We start from the raw sequence: 17,073 nt of genomic DNA on the forward strand, positions 1-17,073 counted from the left end.
GGGGCGCTGCGCGGGCGCCGAGCCTTCGCGGGCTTTGCCGCCGCCGCCGCCTTTGCGGCCGCCGCCGCCGCTGGTGGGGGAGACGCGGGGTTGGGGGGGGAGGAGGGCGCGCGTGGTGCCGGTGGGGGGCGGCGGCGGCGGCGGCGCCCCCTCCTCCTCCTCTGCCTCCTCCTCCGGCGCGGCGGGCTCCTCGGAGATGGCCGCGGCGGTGGCGGTGGCGGCCGCGTCCCGGCGGCAGTCGTGCTACCTGTGTGATCTGCCCCGCATGCCCTGGGCCATGATTTGGGACTTCACCGAGCCTGTGTGCCGCGGCTGCGTCAACTACGAGGGCGCCGACCGCGTCGAGTTCGTCATCGAGACAGCGCGGCAGCTCAAGCGGGCGCACGGCTGCTTCCCGGAGGGTCGCTCCCCGCCCGGCGCCGCGGCCCCAGCCGCCTCCAAGCCGCCGCCGCTCTCGGCCAAGGACATCCTCTTGCAGCAGCAGCAGCAGCAGCAGCTCGGCCATGGCGGCCCCGAGGCGGCCCCGCGCGCGCCGCAGGCCCTGGAGCGCTACCCCCTGGCGGCCGCGGCCGAGCGGCCCCCGCGCCTCGGCTCTGACTTCGGCGGCAGTCGTCCGGCCGCGAGCCTGGCCCAGCCGCCGACGCCGCAGCCGCCGCCTGTGAACGGCATCTTGGTGCCCAACGGCTTCTCCAAGCTAGAGGAGCCTCCCGAGCTGAATCGCCAGAGCCCGAACCCGCGGCGCGGCCACGCCGTGCCGCCCACCCTGGTGCCGCTCATGAACGGCTCGGCCACGCCGCTGCCCACCGCGCTCGGCCTCGGCGGCCGCGCTGCCGCCTCCTTAGCCGCGGTGTCCGGAACCGCGGCCGCCAGCCTGGGCTCCGCGCAGCCCACCGACCTGGGCGCCCACAAGCGGCCGGCATCCGTGTCGAGCAGCGCGGCCGTGGAGCACGAGCAGCGCGAGGCGGCAGCCAAGGAGAAGCAACCGCCGCCGCCTGCGCACCGGGGCCCGGCGGACAGCCTGTCTACCGCGGCCGGAGCCGCCGAGCTGAGCGCGGAAGGTGCGGGCAAGAGCCGCGGGTCTGGAGAGCAGGACTGGGTCAACAGGCCCAAGACCGTGCGCGACACGCTGCTGGCGCTGCACCAGCACGGCCACTCGGGGCCCTTCGAGAGCAAGTTTAAGAAGGAGCCGGCCCTGACTGCAGGCAGGTTGTTGGGTTTCGAGGCCAACGGGGCCAACGGGTCTAAAGCAGGTAGGGGCGGCTGTGAAGTGAGGGGGTCTAGGGGAGAGAAAGGGACGGAGAGCAGAGGAGGGGTGGTTCTTTCGATTCACCATTTTACCCCAGCTCAGAAACAACAAACACCCCACTTCCTGATCTGTCTGAGGCGGAACCAGTGCTTAGTGGCAACGTGTTCATGTGCTGAAGCAGCATAACAGACATGAGTCAGACTGGGCTGATACGCTCTGACACGGGGTTTTCCTTTCCCAGCACATTCTTGGATGGGAGCATGAGGGCACCAGTCACCTTTTAACCTATTGGGGGACATTAGCAGTCACATGCCCAGTGCAAACTAGGGTACTTTTGTGCATGTGTGAAAACAGGCAGTTACAAGCGTGCCATTTGCAGTGGCTCCGTTTTATTTTCAGTCTACTGCCTCAGAACCCCACACGCCTAAATGTTTCAAGTTGCATGTATGTGCACCTGAAACTCGTATGAGTATTTTCTGTCTGTGCTTTTAGAGAGGAGGAATTGTTTCGGGTTAGGAAGAGAAGGATCCCTTTCAGTGCACCGCCATTTATGTTTCCTTTTTCCTTTTATTTCTTTGTGTTTCCAGTTGCAAGAACAGCAAGGAAAAGGAAGCCCTCTCCAGAACCAGAAGGTGAAGTCGGGCCCCCTAAGATGAATGGAGAGGCCCAGCCGTGGCTGTCCACATCCACAGAAGGGCTCAAGATCCCCATGACTCCTACGTCCTCTTTTGTGTCTCCGCCACCACCCACTGCCTCACCTCATTCCAACCGGACCACACCGCCTGAAGCGGCCCAGAATGGCCAGTCCCCCATGGCAGCCCTGATCTTAGTAGCAGACAACGCAGGGGGCAGTCATGCCTCAAAAGATGCCAACCAGGTTCACTCCACTACCAGGAGGAATAGCAACAGTCCGCCCTCTCCGTCCTCTATGAACCAAAGAAGGCTGGGCCCCAGAGAGGTGGGGGGCCAGGGAGCAGGCAACACAGGAGGACTGGAGCCAGTGCACCCTGCCAGCCTCCCGGACTCCTCTCTGGCAGCCAGTGCCCCGCTGTGCTGCACCCTCTGCCACGAGCGGCTGGAGGACACCCATTTTGTGCAGTGCCCATCCGTCCCTTCGCACAAGTTCTGCTTCCCTTGCTCCAGACAAAGCATCAAACAGCAGGGAGCTAGCGGAGAGGTCTATTGTCCCAGTGGGGAAAAATGCCCTCTTGTGGGCTCCAATGTCCCCTGGGCCTTTATGCAAGGGGAAATTGCAACCATCCTTGCTGGAGATGTGAAAGTGAAAAAAGAGAGAGACTCGTGACTTTCCGGTTTCAGAAAAACCCAATGATTACCCTTAATTAAAACTGCTTGAATTGTATATATATCTCCATATATATATATATCCAAGACAAGGGAAATGTAGACTTCATAAACATGGCTGTATAATTTTGATTTTTTTTGAATACATTGTGTTTCTATATTTTTTTTTGACGACAAAAGGTATGTACTTATAAAGGCATTTTTTTCTTTTGTTAACGTTATTAGCATATCTTTGTGCTTTATTATCCTGGTGACAGTTACCGTTCTATGTAGGCTGTGACTTGCGCTGCTTTTTTAGAGCACTTGGCAAATCAGAAATGCTTCTAGCTGTATTTGTATGCACTTATTTTAAAAAGAAAAAAAAAGCCAAATACATTTTCTGACATTGTAAGATTGCCTTACTGTCTGTCATTCCTTATTGCTGGCCCCTTTCTCAGGCTGGAGGCCAAGTGGTGGAGAAGGAAAGGAAATGAGTGAACGGGCATGTTGTCAAGTGGCCATGCCACTGGGAAATACCAGTTTACCCTGAAGCATTGTCCTCAGAGGAGTAGGAAAGTAGATTTTGAATCTCTGTTTTGTTCAAAAGTTCAGTTCCTGAGATAACTGATGACTGAGAGTGCTGCTGGGAAATTTTCAGGATTGTGTGGTCTTTTGGGGTTTTTTTTTTTTTTTTTTTTTTTAAAGACAAAGTTGACCGCTGTTCACTGTCCACGTGATCAGTTGTAAGATTACAATGCTGCATGCTAGTTGGTTACATAAGACACAATTCCAGTGATGGAAGGCGGTTATAATGGATGGTGGTGTGTACAAGATGGCACTGCCATCTTTGAGCAGCGCCCAGCTCTGCAGCGCCACTTCATCTTTTTAAACACCCTAGAGGTCTGTTTGTTGTTGCTGTTGTCCTTTATTTTGAAAGAGTTGCAGGAGAAGTTACAGTCCAGGTGAACTTGGAGATTGTGGGATTGGTTTTGTTTCTGTTTTGTTTATCATTTACCTGTAGTGCTATTGCTGTTGATACTATCACCTATACCCTGTTTCTAGTGAGTGCTGAATACAGTATGGTACAATGACAGTAACAGCCGCGTGGTGCTGCCAGGACTGCCCTTGGGCATATCAGTGACAGCCCAAATGTGGGTGGAGGAAACCTGTAATTTCCTTCTTACATATGTTTGAAATACCAAGTGAATAATACTGTTCTGGAAAAAAATGATAAACTAGTGGAAATTAAAGAAATTAAGGGTTTTATATAATAGGCCCCACCTCTCAAAATATTTTTAGAAGTCTTTTTGTAAACTAATTTCTTTTGATCACTATTTTGCATCAGTAAAATGATTTTTTTAAAACCAATAAATCATCAATTATTAGAAATAGTTGTCTCACAGTGATACTGGTTTTTCTTTTGTGCTGTTATGATTTAACATTGACAGGAACACTTTTAAATCCCTATGTTCAGGTGTTTGTAACTTGGCCTTATAATTAGGCTGAATTATGGCTTCAAGGTCTAGAATTTATGTGTATGATTCACAGCCTAGCTTCTATTTTCATTTGAAAATACAGATTTTTACCAACTTTGGATTCTTTTTTAGCTATATGTTTGTCTTTTTAAATTGTTCAAAATATTTTTTAATGGTCAAGTTACTAACACTTGAAAATCAGATACTGCACCAAATACAGTATTTTTTCGTAGTGTTTTTAATGAGTGCACCTATTATTACTACTGTGCGAGAATTCATGTTACCAGTCATTGTTATATTACAAACAGACTTGCATGATTAACCAGTTGTTACACTTTTTTTTCCAAATTGGAGTATATATGACTCAGTTCAGACTGGTCTCTCTTATGTGAATGCACACATGCAGAAATGCAGAGTCAATTTTACATGCCCATAAAGACATTTGTAAAGAAATCAGCTATTATGATCTGTTGTATAAATGTGTATCTAGGCACTTTATTATAACTGGAATTTGACCTCATAGATGTTACAACTTGATCAGTCATTTGACCTAATTTGTGGTAGCTATCTGTATGTTTTGCAATCTTAATACAGATACGCGTTCCAAAAAGATTAATAGAGAACCATCCTGCTGTTTTGGATAAGTCTGTCCAGCTGTGGAAAGGGCAACCTGTGGTTTCTCTGTACTGGTGTTTAATGGGGGAAGAATATGAACAGCTTTAAAGAGCTGTGTATTGTGGTTACTACTATTAAAAAATAAGAGCTGCACGAGTCTGACTGGCCCTTGGGTGGCCTTTGTGGAAGGCTCATAGCTGGAAAGTGTTGATCTGGGTTTTCTGGCATTCTTTTAAGTTAAAAAGTTACCATTGGGACGTGGGTTTGATCTTTTGTTGTACCTGATGACAGTGCAGAGATTCTCCACAGCTGGATAAAAATGTCAGAAAGCTACTTACTGTACATGGGCAGTATCAGATTTCAAATCCTAATATTTCAGCTGTGCTTTTAATACTCAAAATATAAGGGGATGGGGTGTTGAAGCTTTCCCTTTTTTGCTTTAACAATTTATAGAATTTAACAGATGTACTGTCTTTCATGTGGCCTCACATTTAAAGTTATGAGAACATACACATGGTTTACAACTTTTACTATATACCTTCCCTTGGCCACCAAGTATTTTAAAAGTGTGCCACCTTTTAACCTTTACTTTTTTTAAGTTGAAGGTGATACTTTTTCTATATATGATGAAACTCATGTCAACTGAAGTGAGTGTAATCTCAGATATCAACATTATTATATTTTAAAATCACGCTATGGAAATATCACCTGAATTCTGTCATTTGTCAGATTTACAGTACCTTTTTTTCTTTAACTTTTAGCATTAAATAAAAATAAAATTGGGAGCACTGAACATTTTCTGAGGCCTTTTTTAATTTTCTAAAGCAAGCTTAGAATGGCTATTGTTTTAATCACTAATGGCAATGTGACTAAAGGATGTGTGGGTTTGGGGTTGGGGTTTGCCTGAACTTCAGGAGATAAAAGACATGGAACAAAAAGGCAACTGATGGTATAAAAAAGAAGTGCCAGGGACTGGGGAAAGGGCAACGACACAGATGAAAGAGCTGAACAAAGTACAGCTAGAAAGCATTTGTTTATTTTTCAACTAGCAGCAGAACCAGCCATTCTACAATAGTAGATTGGAAGGAGAAGATAGTGACAACACTGAAAAGACTGTCAAGACCTGGAGCTGCTCTTTGGAAAGCTTTGGAATAAAACAGCAACCTTGGGCCATAGGAAATGCACTAAAGACAAAAGGGATTAAAAAAAAAAAAAAAAAAAAAAAGCAAAGCCTTATACTTTGGAAAGCTTAGGAATGAAAAAAGCCAAAGCCATGTATGAGCTTTATTGATATCCTGAAACCTAAATTTATAAAGAGAGATAAAAGGTAGAAAGCACTGAGACACATTTTACTGGCTACTCTCATATAGTAAGAAATTTCCTAGATGTTGCAGCTTTTACTCTTTTTATTGATTAACGGCTTGGCAGACTTCTCTATGAAAGGAAGTTGTGAAACTTATAAAGAGTTTGAGGCTAGGATATACATAGAGTTACTACTATATGTTTTAAATTAAACAGCAGCAGTGAATGTGGACTTTAATACATTTACACTAGGGGTGGTCCAGTGACTAGGAGGGGGCCCATCACTATATATATTTTAATAGTTTTTCATTATTAGGCCATTAAGGTCATTTGCAAGAAACCATATTCTTAGCAAGTTATAGATAATAATAAACAATTTTTCATGTAATAACTAGGTTAAAAGAAATAGGATGAACTTCAGTTTTTTAAAACAAAAGTGCTAAATTTTATTTTTAATGAAATTGAAAATAGTGCAGCTTGTAGAAGTAATTTTCAACATTTCAAAACCTCTTCCCAAAGATACACTTTAATGACTGCATTTCGTTTTCAGTTAAGAAAACAAACCGGACTCTTGATGTGGCAGATGTCTTTGTTTATTCCCCAAAGGGGAGTTGAGGGAGGGTTAAAAGGAAACTATGGAAATCCTTTTTTAATTCCTAGACTTTTAAGCCCCTCTTTACTCAAAGTTGTTTTGCATATGATTTATAGATGGTTTTATTTGGTTAGTGAAGAGTAAAATGTTTCTCTTCCTGATTCCTAAGTGTATACGTGGAATCATTCAGAAAAATGTTCAGTCGTGTGTAGGCCACGAGAAGTCCTGAGTCACCCTCATTTGCTTGCCTTTTGTTCATAGGGAACAGTATGAGAAGACACGCCTTTCCTCTGTCACAGACCCAAGGTCAGATGCACCAATGAATGGAATACATATTTACCCAATTTATCATCTGGGGTTCTAGAAATCGGGGGTGGGGGTGGGGACTGTTTTAACTCTTTCAGTGCCACTGGTTAGGCCTCTGACAGCAATAGTACTACAATCAAATAAAAATTACAGGTGTGACTTTCCAGACTACAAACTATCTAGATCTCTTGTTGGCTGTTTCTGTTGACAGCCTGCATTTTCCTTAATATGTGTGAACCCCTCACTGTAACTTAAAAGGCACACAAATAGACAATTTATAAATTACTCGTTAAGAGGTTAGATAGAAAATGAGTAGATTTATGGATTATCTGGATTCCTCCATTAATCCTCAGATAAATCCATAATTTGTCAGGGATAACCCACACTACCCCTAGTTATTACATTAATTTATACCTAATTTAACAGTGAACATTGTTTTAACTCATTAGTGTATCATCTGCTCCCTCCCCGTGTCAATACAACTTAACCTAAAATGCTTGATTGGAAACAGCTCTCTGATTTGTTGATTTGAAGTGTAACTTGCCTCTTTAAAAGATTATAGAATACAAAGTCTGTGTTTGCACTGGTTTTTATCAGAAAATTGTGCACATCTGCCTGGCACAGCATAAAACAATCCATACAACCCACAGAAAAGGTATTTGAGGGCAAAAAGTAACTATACCACAGATCATTATTGAGAATCATTTAGACATAGTATCTTAAAAGCTGTTCCTTTATTTTTAATCCAAAAACCAACTGAGTAAAATTTCCTTGTAAAACAACCCTATTAAAATGGTATAAAGTTTCTTCTGTAAGACAAACATTTATTTGGAAAATAGAATAGTACTGGATGACTCACACTAACGCAAAACATGGAATAATAAATCTTCAATGCAAGTAAAATATCACAAAATCAGCCATGAAAAGCCTCTAGGAGATGATTTCTGCCAGGTCAGATAAGTCTAGACACTAGACTACAAGATTCCTAGTTTAAATTGAGAGCTTCAGCGCACCCGTTGCTCTCATCCTTTGAATGGGCTTTCAGAAGTTAGATTGCGTAATCCAAAGAGCCTCCTCCAGCAGCTCTGCAGACGCCCTTGATGCTGAGATAAGACATCCTGTATAGGGTAATAATGTCACATTTGAATATTTCTAAATATAGTTTACATTTTGGGGGAAATGAACTACATTACATAATCTGTAGATCACATCACTTACCACTTTTACTTAGCAATTAGTATTTCTAAGTATATCATCACCATCAGGTAACGTTCAGATGCCCATCATGCACCAAAAATGAGTTCGGTTTTGTTGTGGAGGCACTCAGCAACTTTAGCAGATAAATATTTAAGTCATTGCAAATTTATCTGCAGTATTATAGAAAATATCTGTACTAGTTCAAATAGAGTACTTCGAATTGCGTATGTGGCTATTTATGTCTGGGGCGGGCGGGGTAGGGGGGTGGAATTAAAAACTCAGAAACAACATTTCGCCAGAGCTAAGGGCCTCAATTTATTTTAATGCATGGAAAGAGTTTATTAAAAGTGAACCTCAAATTACTGAGCTTTTGCCTTATTGTATGATTTTTAAATTATTTGCCATACTAGTAAGAGTTCTGCAGAGAAGTGAAATGTGGAGTAGAGATTGTCTGGGTCAGACTAAATCAGCATTTCTTTGGCACAGGCTTGGCTTGGGCCGTCTGCCTGAGCCGCGACTGTATGTGTGAGCTGCAAAACAGAAAAAAGCTGTTGAGAGCCTTAGCCCAGGCTGAGCGCCCATTACCCCCATTTTGTTATTTCTGCCTGCAAACAGCAGTTCAATTAGCTTTTCTGGTGATAAAAGATAAAGATTTATTGTACCCCATATACAACTGAAATCAAAATTTCACAGGAGGGTCACAGTCATTAGAGAAGTTTTGTAATACTATTCTCCTAATAAGCACCATATGGGTTGTTGCTGTTATTATTTAACACCTACTAAGCAGACATCTCATTCTAGGCTCTAAACAGCTGAGAGGCTAGCTCCTACCTTTTGTGCAGCTTAAAGTCAAAGCCACAGGTAGGAAATGTCACTTTGCTTGGTTCAAGACACGTATTGACAAGAGTTAACTACGACTTTGTTTCCTTCCAGTTTATCTTACAAACCACAGTAAAATTCTGACATAGGAACACAGTCCGAAGTCCAAAGTGCTTTCGCACAATAAGTTCATTATGCCCAGCGTGCAACTCATGCATCAAAGGGGCCGCCAGACTCCATTATCTTTATACAAATCAAGAGGCCAGTTGGAAGGAGGAGGCTGGTCAGAGTGGTCAAATTGTAGCTTTTCCTTTCTTTTTTAAAAAAATTATTTTTTCATTTTGTATCGCTGTTCAGAATGGCACTTTTAAATGGAGAAAGAATCTAGCCCTGCCAAGCCCTGTTTACTCCACGGGAAGGAAAGGGGAGGAGGCTCCCTCACTCTCCAACAGCCTGGAGCCCACGAGGAGCCCTTGCTGCGGTTTCCAAGGCGGCCCCCTGACTTGCGCCGCGCCTCTATTCTAGAACTTTTCCCGGGCTGGAGCAGCGCAGTCTCCGCGCGCCCGGCTCTGCGCACGTGGAGCCCCGCGACCCCGGGCGGGGCGGGACTGGACCGGACGGGACTGGACGGGACGGGGCGGGGCGCGGGCCCGGAAACGGGAAACGGCCCCGTGCGCCTCGCCCCGCCCCGCCGCCCAGTCCTGGCCCCGAGCGCCAGGCCGAGCCCGCGCGCCAGCTGCCTGGCTATAATTAGAGCTACCGCGGCCCGGGCCCGGCCACCTCCGCGCCCCCCACCCGCGTTCCCGGGGAAGAATGTGCGAGTGCGCGCGAGGGCCCGCTTGCGCCGCCGCCGGCGCGCTCTCTGGAGCGGAGACCGCGTGGTGAACCAAATAAAGTAAAAGGTCTGGCTCCTGCTGGGCGAGGCCGAGAGAGGAACGTGCGCGCCAGAGCAGGGGTGTGGCGAGCCCTCGGTGGCCCAGAAAAGATCAAACGCGCGTCAGCAGCAGCCGTGGCTGCCGCCTGCAAGGGTCCCCGACTGGCCGGGCTGTACTGGGTGGATTTTCCAAGTTGGAGATGGTGCATGACAAGAGCTGCCCCAAATCAAATGTCACTGCCTTTTTGGAAATCATGATGCTGCTTTTTTTTTTTTTTTTTGGCTGCAGCTATAATAAGCCAAATGTTCCGTGCTGGTGAAGTAAACACGCATGTTTAAGAAGCATCTGTGTTAGCACTAATGGATGGTGCATGCTAATAAAAATGTATTTATTAAGCAAACTTCAGGACATGCCCCTATGGGAACTGCCCAGAGTACTGTAACAACTGACTGCCTGGAATCAGTTTACTTTCCATCAAGAAACTTTTATTTAAATTTTAAGAAAAAATTTTTCTTTGATCATAGCATTGTTGTGCACCTGAGGTTCTACCCGATTAGTTAACTGCTGATTTTTATTAATTATTCCCTTTAATACTGTGCAGTATTTTCTCAAAAAATAAACAATATGACCCCTGTCACTTTAAAAACTGACATTAAACTGTTTCTCCATCACCAGCTTTGGAGGTGGGGGGGCAGGGTGCTGGCTACCAGAAGTAGCAACTAGATTGTGGATTAAGTAATGTATAATAGTTTTGTTTAAAAGTGAATGAACGGGTGAATGGATAGGAGGCTAAAAAAAATAAAGCCTTGCTTCAGGCTTGTGAATTCCTAGACACAACCCTACCCCAAAGACTTCCTTCACCAACATATTTTTCTTTCTAGATAATAGGCACAAAAACCATTTAGAAGCTTGAGATGGAAATCGTGCAATACAGTCTACTCTTTATATATGTTACTGAGGAATCTGGAAGCTTTTTCGGGTTGCAATGCAATTCCTAGGAAATTCTTGCTCTTTTCCTGTGACTGTCTTGACACAGCAGCAATGCAATTTCAGTGGCTCTGCTCCTTCACAAAGACCTTTGAGAGGGAACTATGCTGAGAGATGCAAATTCAGGGTTCTCTGAAAACACCTCAGAATTGTCCAGTGCCACTAGAATAAAGGTCAGGAAATCTTCAGATGTTCTTGGGCCTTGTGCAGTCATCTCAGGTAATTCAGTTAAGTTGTGTGTCTGTTTTGCAATTATTAAAAAAAAATAGGCCAGGCACAGTGGCTCACGCCTGTAATCGCAGGACTTTGGGAGGCCGAGGCGGGTGGATCACCTGAGGTCGGGAGTTTGAGACCAGCCTCGCCAACATGCTGAAACCCTGTCTCTACTAAATATACAACAATTAGCTGGGCGCCATAGTGCATGCCTGTAATCCCAGCTACTTGGGAGGCTGAGGCAAGAGAATCACCTGAACCTGGGAAGCGAAGGTTGCAATGAGCTGAGATCGCCACACTGCACTCCATCCTGGGCAACAAAGCGAGACTCCATCTAAAATATATATATATATATATATATATACACACACACATACACACACACACATATGTACACACGTATACATATGTATGTGTGTGTGTATGTGTGTGTATGTATATATATGTTGTACTCGACTCAGAGGGGGCTAAAATATCAAATTAGGTAATCTCTATGACAGGTTTCTGGTTTTTCATTTATCAGTGAGACATGAGAAGGTGCTGTCATACAGGGCATCATTAGGTGATTGGCACAGTGAGTGCCTACCACCCAAAATAAAGACTTTCAGTTATTATATTAAACAGAATAATAGCAAATCGCTTTGAAACACTGGAGAGAAGGGGCTCCCCCTGCTGTCATCACAGAAAATGCATTGTCTCAGGCCAGAGTCTTGTACCTAGAGTACCCACTGGGTTTCAATCACAGTACCAGAAGATTCCTGAAGTTATCATCACTTTGGAGGATGTATAGTTTTATTGGAACTAAAATTAAAATATCACAAAGAATATGAAACACCCTACGCTCAGATTCATTTACTCAAGGCTCAGCCTGCCTATGAACCACCAAAATGGTCTACTTCACTCTGTTTATGACTTTAAAAGTGAGGATGGTATTTGTGTGACTGGTAGCAGCTGGGGGTGAGTGGGTTGAAAATATGTTTGAACATATTTCATTTTTGTTAAGATTTGTTTAAATAAGGAATCAATAAAAATGATATATAATGGGAAATAAGAGCATCTTCATTGGATTTTGACCTTGATAAAAACATTGTGTTTGTTAAAAAAAATCATTTAATTTTCATGTAAATCATATTTCTTTACACAGGAGCCACTGGATTCATGAGTAAGTCTTCAGAGGTCATGAAGAATTGGGTTTGTCGCCACAAATGTGTAGCACTGGAAGGAATTGATTCAAGGTCTCAGTAACAAATACTGGCTGAGCTAAGTCTCAAGCAATGACCAGACCAAGCCAGAGATCTTTCATCTAGGCCATGTTTGCTGAGGGGTTGAGGACATGGATGGAATTAGGTTGAAACTCTTCATGAACAAGATGAATTGTAAGCAGTTAAGAAGGAAAAGACAGCTGGACATGGTGGTTCACACCATGCACTTTGGGAGGCCAAGGTGGGAGGATCACTTGAGACCAGCCTGGGCAACATAGTGAGACACCATGTCTACAAACACTTTAAAATAAATAACAATATTTATTGTTAAATAAACAAATAAACTGAAAAGGAAAAGAGATGGCATGTGCAAGAGTTGAGAGACTGGAGAGGAAAAATTACATGAAGGAACCAACATCTGGTCATAGCCATTCATTCATTCACTTATTCGTTCATTGGTTCACTTACTCTCACTCTACACATACATCTCATGGTGTGTATAACATGACCTCTGGGGTCAGACTGCTTACTCTTAACTTCCAGCTCCACCTCTCTCTGACCTTAAATATAAAGGTATTAACAAACAGTATGTTCAGTTTGCTTCCAGAAACCACTTTCTTCATTCTGCCGCCTCACTGGCTGTTCTTTCACTGCTTCCTCATTATCTCACTTGGAGTGCCCCTAAGCTTAGTCCTCTGATGGGTTTTTTTTTTCCTCTCTCTGTCTACACTTACTCCCTGCAATCTCATCCAGAATTATGGTTTTGAAATAACATTATATGCTGACTTTCAGTTTTATTTCTCTAGCCTAGACCTTCGTCCTTGAGTGCCAGCCTTGTATATCCAGCTACCTGCTCAGTTGTTTGCTTGCATATCTAATTGACATCTCTCATTTATATGTCCAAAGTTGAACTTCTGATCTCCCTCCCACCCTCCCCACACCACCGCACCACAGTCTCCTTTCAGTCTTTCCCATTTTGTAAAATGGCAGTTCCATCTTCTAGTTGTTTGAGCCATAGACCTTAGAGTGGTCTTTGACTTGGATTTTTTTCTCAGCCACTCTCCACCCCATCTATCAGCAAATCCTCTTGGCTCTACCTTCAAAATGTATTCAGAATCTGATCACATCTCACTCCTTACTAGACACCACCATCATCTCTTGTCTAGGGTGTTGCAGTCTTCCAGACTGTCCTTCCAGTTTCTCCTTGTCCTCTGCAACTTATTCTCAGTTCAACAGCCAGAATAAACCTTAAAAATATTCATCTGATCTTGTTTCTCCTTTGCTCAAATCCTTTTGGTGCCTTTCTGTCTCCTTCAGAGTCAAATCCAAAGTCTTTACAATGTCCATCAAGGCCATGCTACCTCCCAGACATGGCTCCTGTCCTTGTTCATGCCAGCCACGCCAGCTTCCTGGTATTCCTTGACCTTGCTAAGCATGCTCCCACCTCATGGCCTTTGCATTTGCTCTTCTCTGCTTGGAATGCTCTTCCCTCAGATGTGTGCATCGATGTATGCATTCCCTCATTTCCTTCAAGTCTCTATGCCAATGTCCCCTGTTCGGTGATCTTCCCTGATCAGTCCCCTGATCTTCCCTGACCACCCTCTATTAGCATCCTCTTGCTCCTATAACAACATCCCACAAACTTAGTGGATTAAAAGTACACCAAATGATTATCTTACAGTTCTGGATGCCATGATCTAAAATTAAGATGTCGGCAGGGCTGGTTTCCTCGGGAGGCTTCAGGGAAGATGCCACTTCCTTGCCTTTTCAGCTTCTAGAGGTCACCTGCATTCCTGGGCTTGTGGTCCCTTCCTTGCATCACTCAGCTTCCTGCTTCCATCATCACTGCTCTTCCTGCCTCCTTACGAGGATCCTTGTAATTACATGGGGCCCAGCTAAGCAGTTCTAGGATAATCTCATCTCAAAATGGTGAATTTAATCACATCTGCAAAGTCCCTTTTACCATGTGACTTCATATATTCACAGGTTCAGAAGATTAGAACAGAGACATTTTGGGGGGCCATTATTCAGCTACCATAATATATTTTATGCACTATATAAAATTATCCATGCTAAGCTACTCCACGTTCTATAGTCTCTGTTCCTCTTTTATTTTTCTTCCTAGTACTTTGCCTCATCAGACGTTATGTATTATTTACTAATTTATAAGTTTTTATCTCCCCAGACCCTAGGCCCTGCATGTGGTAGAGCAGGGATCCCCAACCCCCAGGGCGCAGCCCCATATGGGTCCATGGCCTGTTAGGAACCAGGCCATACAGCAGGAGGTCAGCGGCGGGTGAGTGAGCATTACCTCCTGAGCTCCACCTCCTGTCAGATCAGCCACGGCATTAGATTCTCATAGAAGCATGAACCCTATTGTGAACTGCACATGCAAAGGATCTGGGTTGCACACTCCTTATGAGAATCTAATGCCTGATGATCTAAAGTGGAACAGTTTCATCCCCAAACCATTAACCCTTTCCCTATCAGGTCCATGGAGACATTGTCTTCCATGAAACCAGTCCCTGGTGCCAAAAAGGTTGGGGACTGCTGCCATAGAGTGTAAACTCTATGAGGAAAGGCAAAGTGACCCCCACTGATATGGTATGGCTCTGTGTCCCCACCTACATCTCATGTTGAATTGTAATTCCCAGTGTTGGAGGTGGGGCCTGGTGGGAGGTGATTGGATCATGAGGGATGGTTTCTGATGGTTTAGCACCATCCCCCTTGCTGTTCTCATGATAAAGTTCTCGCGAGATCTGGTTGTTTGAAAGTGTGTAGCACCTCCCCCTTGTATCTCTCTTCCTCATGCTCCTACCACATAAGACATGCCTGCTTCCTCTTTGCCTTCTGCTGTGATTCTAAGTTTCCTGAGGCCTCTCCAGCCATGCTGCCTGTACAGCCTGCAGAACTGTGAGCCAATTAAACCTCTTTTCTTTATAAATTATCCTGTCTCAGGTGGTTCTTTGTAGCAATGAGAGAACAGACTAGTACACCCACCTGTCATGATCATGTGTGCTGTAAATATTTGTTAAAGGAATAAATTTAGTTTCTAATCTCAACAAGGGAAATATGGTGAAAAGTAATAGAAAATAAGAAAAGAGCCATAACAATGTATTTATAAGATACAATGGAAACCCAATAGCCTACCTTGGGAGAGAATGCTGAGGGTAGCAGCCATGAGGTGGGGTTGACCAGACAGGATAGAGGAAGAGCAGAGCTCAGAGGAATATGAGGGGCTTTGGGATGCTGAGCAAGCACAGGGACCCCACAAATGCTGTTCAGCCAGGACACAGGGTCCACACAGACAGACCTGGATCAAAAAAACCAGAAAGAAGCAGTCAGAGGGCGTATGGTAACTAACCACATCAGAGTCCCAATCAGAAGGGTGATGTGTCTTGAGATGCTTTTACAGGTGCAGAGTTTCGGGGTATTTAAGATAAAGCAGGAGGAAGTAGGCAGGAAGCAGTTCTCCTTGTGGCATAGGATGGTGACTGCTTTGCTCAGGCTGAGCCTGCAGCAGTGGTGGGACTTGCTTCTGATTGCTGGGTCACAGGCGGGTGCTGCTGCCATCTGATCAGTCACTGTGGTCTTCCACCTTCTGGCATGGGAGGAGACAGAGGGCGGTAGGGGGAGGGCAAGACTCACTTAACAGCTCCTTGGGTGCTCTTAGGAGCATGTTAGCAGCAGTTCTTTTTTTTTTTTTGAAAGATTCTAAGTGGACATAGGACAGTGTCATGGTTAAAGGCAGGACTGCCTTCAAATCCCAGCTCCACCATAGCTTAGCTGTGTGTCCTTGGAAATATGTTTTGTTCTTTAAGAGATTGCCAGGAAGAATCAGATAGGAGCAATCAGGGTGTTGTGAGTCCTGATTATGCAGCAGATATTAATCATATCATGTGACTCCAATCGTCATGTCCTAATACTGTCCTCCAGACAGAGGGAAGGATTATCCCACCTGACAACGGATAAGTTCTTTGATGTCTCTAAACCTGTCTCCTCATCTGTAGGATGGGAATAATAATAGTACCTGTTTCTTAAATTCATTGTGAGGGTTAAATGAAGCAATGTGCCAAGTCTCCTTGAGTCTGTGATTTAATATATGTGGGGTCTTATTATTTATCCCAAAGCAGGAAGCATCAGAGTTCTGGGAAGGTGACTTAACCTCACCTGCTCTTCCTCTCACACAGTCTTCCCACTCAGGTCTTCTGTGGATAGAGTTCCTCTGATAGTATTCTTTTTTTTTTTTTTTTAACCAGATGGAGACTCGCTCTTTTGCCCAAGCTGGAGTGCAGTGGCATGATCACGGCTCACTGCAACCTCCGCCTCCTGGATTTAAGCGATTCTCCAGCCTCAGCCTCCTGAGTAGCTGGGACCATAGGCACATGCTACCACACCCGGCTAAGTTTTGTATTTTTAGTAGAGGTAGAGTTTCGCCATGTTGCCCAGGCTGGTCTCGAACTCCTGAACTCAAGCAGTCCACCTGCCTCAGCCTTCCAATGTGCTGGGATTACAGGTGTGAACCACAGCGCCTGGCCAATCTTCTTTAAATGCTTATTTAACACCCTCAAGCTTCTGAGACCCCTCTCCAGATCCCTACTCGGTGAAACCCATCCCCACCACTTCCAGAGGTAATAAATTTCTGGTCCTTTGTCCTGCTCATGCTCGGCAGACTCTGCTCTAAGTCTTCAGTTGCAAGTCTGCATGCCTGTGCTCTGTTCAGGCTCCTACGAGCCCCACTGTGGGGAGCTCTGGTCCCTTTTTGGCTATGGGGAAGAGAAGAAAGAAAGGACACCATGTTCTAGGAGCCAGAGAGAGGTTGGTTTGGAGAATTTTAAGGCTGCTTTGGTTTTGGTTCTGTCTCTCCCTAGCAGCAAGGGCAAAGGTCAGTTTTATGCTAAATTAACTAAATGTATTTATCGCTCTTCACACCCTAGCTATGGAGGGAACACTAATGCTTATA

General features: G+C 44.9%; 1 protein-coding gene and 1 pseudogene across 2 annotated transcripts; one reads left to right on the plus strand and one right to left on the minus strand.

The window, feature by feature from the left end:
• The first annotated feature begins 6 nt into the window (after window positions 1–6).
• Window positions 7–5,410, plus strand: IRF2BP2 (interferon regulatory factor 2 binding protein 2). Of its 2 annotated transcripts, none has more exons than XM_023216232.2 (2): window positions 7–1,250; window positions 1,834–5,410. In XM_023216232.2, the coding sequence occupies exons 1-2, from the start codon at window positions 197–199 to the stop codon at window positions 2,547–2,549; spliced, it is 1,770 nt and encodes a 589-aa protein (XP_023072000.1). In that variant the 5' UTR covers window positions 7–196; the 3' UTR covers window positions 2,550–5,410. The 2 variants fall into 2 exon arrangements, with proteins under 2 accessions (XP_023072000.1, XP_023072001.1); XM_023216233.2 differs by having other exon boundaries at window positions 7–1,202.
• A 10,536-nt stretch (window positions 5,411–15,946) lies between these two features.
• LOC111545340 lies at window positions 15,947–16,075 on the minus strand (annotated as a pseudogene).
• Window positions 16,076–17,073: the final 998 nt, after the last annotated feature.

Source organism: Piliocolobus tephrosceles, chromosome 1, assembly GCF_002776525.5.
Source record: "Piliocolobus tephrosceles isolate RC106 chromosome 1, ASM277652v3, whole genome shotgun sequence".
NCBI classification, from domain to species: Eukaryota; Metazoa; Chordata; class Mammalia; order Primates; family Cercopithecidae; genus Piliocolobus; species Piliocolobus tephrosceles.

What these genes read in the sequence shown, in the direction of transcription:
- IRF2BP2 (XM_023216232.2), top strand. Translation starts at nt 197, where the DNA reads ATGGCCGCGGCGGTGGCGGTGGCGGCCGCGTCCCGGCGGCAGTCGTGC. An exon ending in GGCCAACGGGTCTAAAGCAG is followed by an intron (nt 1,251 to 1,833) that starts GTAGGGGCGGCT and finishes TTGTGTTTCCAG; the next exon opens with TTGCAAGAACAGCAAGGAAA.